The sequence below is a fragment of the Apis dorsata genome, unplaced genomic scaffold (genome assembly GCF_000469605.1).
Source record: "Apis dorsata unplaced genomic scaffold, Apis dorsata 1.3 scaffold_147, whole genome shotgun sequence".
Classification (NCBI taxonomy): domain Eukaryota; kingdom Metazoa; phylum Arthropoda; class Insecta; order Hymenoptera; family Apidae; genus Apis; species Apis dorsata.
In genome coordinates this window covers 91034-94236 of record NW_006263438.1, presented here as the reverse complement: position 1 = coordinate 94236, position 3203 = coordinate 91034, and the positions used below count along the sequence as shown (strand labels likewise).

Genomic DNA, 3203 nt, shown 5'->3' with positions numbered 1-3203 from the left:
TATATATATATATATATATATACAATTTCTATCTATTAATCGAAGAGATTGTTAATTTTAAATCTGATTAAAATTATTTCCACGATTATTTCTCTTGTCGAATGAAAAATCAAGAAATAACGCCAAGATAATTGGTTATTGGAAATTGGTATCATTTGGAACTCGAATCGAGATACGTTCGCATGGCAGGTAGTTTCGACCTCGGCGACGTGATTCACGAGCTTGATTTCGTGTCCAGCTTCGGCATGTACCACGACACGGAAAAGATCGGATGCAGCAAGAGGGACGGCGACACCTTGCACGTGATGACGCCAACTTTCGAGGTGGACACCATTGGCGTCGCATGGTCCAGATGCTCGAGAAGGGATATTACTAATTTTTTGGAGTAAGAAATTTAAGAATCTTAACTCGCGACAAGTAGTAATTTTTCGATTTCGTAATTCGATAACTTATGCAAAGTTTACACTTTGAACATGCGCAATATAATAAAAATTACGAAAGGAGAGAATGTTTTTTGAAAAGAGAAATTCTTTTTTTCTTTACAGTCAAGGAAAGGGCGAGTGTTTGGAGGACGAGCCGGCAGATAACGATTACTCGTATCCAGATTTACCACCTGGGGCGATGTATAATGCGGAACACCAGTGCAGGCTTCAGTTCGGTGTCAGGGAGGCTTCGGTTTGCTCTCCCTTGCAGGAGGTGATGAACAAAAGTAAATCGAATACGGGGCGATTATGAATAGACCGGTGGAATAGAGATTGGTGATTTTGTTCGCAGATCTGTTCCAAATTATGGTGCATCGTCGACGGGACTTGCACCACGATGCTTCATCCGGCTGCCCCGGGGACGCACTGTGGAAAACACATGGTACTAATCACTGATTTTTGTTCGTTCATTTTTTCCCGCCTTTCGTGTTAAACACTTTTTAATTCGAAATTAAAATGAATCAACATTTTTTAATTTTTTTTTTTTTTTAACAGAAAAATAGATAAAGAGAAATTTAAAAATATCTTTGATCGATTGTTCGAACTTGAAAGTCGTCACTAAATATTTATTAAATAAGTTAATAGATTTTTGGAAGATTTTTCGATTCTAGGAACAAAAATAAAAAGTTGATTTTATACAAAAATATCGATTAAAAATTAAATTAATAATTAATAAAATTAACCTTATTTCATCTAACTTGAATAATAATAATTTATAATAAATAAGAATTCAATTGGATATTTCTAGTATATCAAATTTTAGAATCGAAACACCTCCAAAGATGTGTTATACGAATATATTGATATATATAATTTATATAAATTACGACTAATATCTACAAAATTTTTTGTCGACCACTGGAACATCGTTGCAGTGGTGTCAAAACCAAGAATGCGTGCCGATCGTGGACAGACCACGTCAGATCGACGGAGGATGGGGCGAGTGGGGCTCTTGGAGCGAGTGTTCGAGGAGCTGCGGGGCAGGAGTCTCGATCGTGGAGCGTAAATGCGATCATCCGGAGCCGGCGCACAGCGGGAAGTTTTGCATCGGCGAGAGACGCCGTTACAAAATCTGCAATACCGATCCATGCCCAGAGGGCACGCCCAGCTTCAGAGCGGTCCAGTGCAGTAATTACGACGATAAAGAGTACAAAGGAAAAAATTATACGTGGCTGCCGTATTTCGATCAGAGTAAGCGATCGATTTTTAAAAAAATGAAATAAAATCTTATCTTTATATATCATTACATCGAAGATGTCAATCAAATTTGATCGATATACGAATCAATCGATACTCCATTCGATCTTACAAATAATACTGATGAATGAATATCGTGTTGTTTAATTGTAGCGGAGCCATGCGAACTGTACTGCACGGACACAGAGGAAAGCGTGATTGTCCCGTGGGGTGAAGCTGCTCTCGACGGTACACCGTGCAACGTTGGTACCAGAGATATGTGCATCGCAGGCATCTGTCGAGTCAGTTTTATCACGAGAATTTTTTTTTTTTTTATAATTTCGTTCGATATTATCTCGTATTTTTCAAATTGCAATCGATATTGTAGAAAGTTGGCTGCGATTGGACGGTCGACTCGGACGCTACGGAAGATCGTTGCGGAATCTGTCATGGCGATGGGACCCAATGCGAGACCACGGGCGGTGTTTACGACAAAAATGACGGGCCAGGATACAAGGAGGTAATCATTGTCCCCAATGGATCGAGGAACATCAAAATCGAAGAGATTGGAAACAGCAAAAATTATATTGGCATTGGAGTGCCCAACTCTGACAAATATTTTCTTAATGGTAAACGGTAAGTAGTTGAAGATCTATACATGTATTCCACATCTGGAAAAGATGGATATATAGAAATAATAAAGATATAATAATTTACAAAACTAACTAAATAAAATAATATAGGAGTTAAAGGATAAAAAGATAAAAGATGTTGCGTCAATATTACAATCTAGAAATATGATTTTCATCCCAATTGAACAGGCAGATCACTTTAGCAGGAGAATACGAAGTTGCTGGAACTCCAGCTCTGTACGAGCGCGATCGGGACAGAGAAAAGGTCAGAATTCCTGGCCCCATCAAAGAGGACATTGCAATCTATGTACGTATTCGACGTTAACCACCAGTTCAATCACGTACCATGATCATTTTATCGTTATTTCATCGAGCCTTTCCTTATCTAATTCCATCCACTTTTCATTCAAGCGCGTACGTATCTAACCTCCACTTTTATTTCTCGTTCTTATATAATAATATCGTCATTTCAGTTGATTTCAAGAGGACATTATCGGAATTTCGGGCTCCGTTACGAGTACACAGTGCCGAAGAAGGAGCCCGACCGGGCACCGGAATACTCGTGGGTATTTTCCGATTGGTCATTGTGCACGGCCACTTGCGGTGGCGGCACGCAAACGTCGAAACCGTTCTGTAACGAAAAGAAGAGCGGGGTCGTCGAGGAGCACTTTTGCGAGAGCATCGAAAAGCCGGAGACAAAATTGCGGGAGTGCAATCTGAATCCATGCCCGGCCAGGTAAAATTAAAACTCCTGGAGAGAATCTTCTGGTAAAGAAAAATTGAAAATTCAAAATTCGATCGCATTTTGAATTGATTATTTAAAAAAGAAAAAAAAAGAAAAAGATATATATAAAATATAATACTATATATACTATATAATATATATATATACAATATAATATATATACTATAT

The 3203-nt window shown here is 38.4% G+C and overlaps 1 protein-coding gene across 2 annotated transcripts in view; it reads left to right on the top strand.

Annotated features, from left to right (window-relative positions):
* LOC102678967 (A disintegrin and metalloproteinase with thrombospondin motifs 7-like) overlaps positions 1 to 3203 on the top strand; it is a 72508-nt gene that overhangs the window by 66515 nt on the left and 2790 nt on the right. For both annotated transcript variants that reach the window (XM_031509380.1, XM_006613370.2), the window contains 8 exons: positions 239 to 385; positions 546 to 696; positions 775 to 864; positions 1358 to 1673; positions 1833 to 1960; positions 2047 to 2294; positions 2480 to 2597; positions 2764 to 3026. In XM_031509380.1, the coding sequence (XP_031365240.1) occupies positions 239 to 385; positions 546 to 696; positions 775 to 864; positions 1358 to 1673; positions 1833 to 1960; positions 2047 to 2294; positions 2480 to 2597; positions 2764 to 3026 (1461 nt within the window). The remainder of the gene's footprint in view (positions 1 to 238; positions 386 to 545; positions 697 to 774; positions 865 to 1357; positions 1674 to 1832; positions 1961 to 2046; positions 2295 to 2479; positions 2598 to 2763; positions 3027 to 3203) is intronic.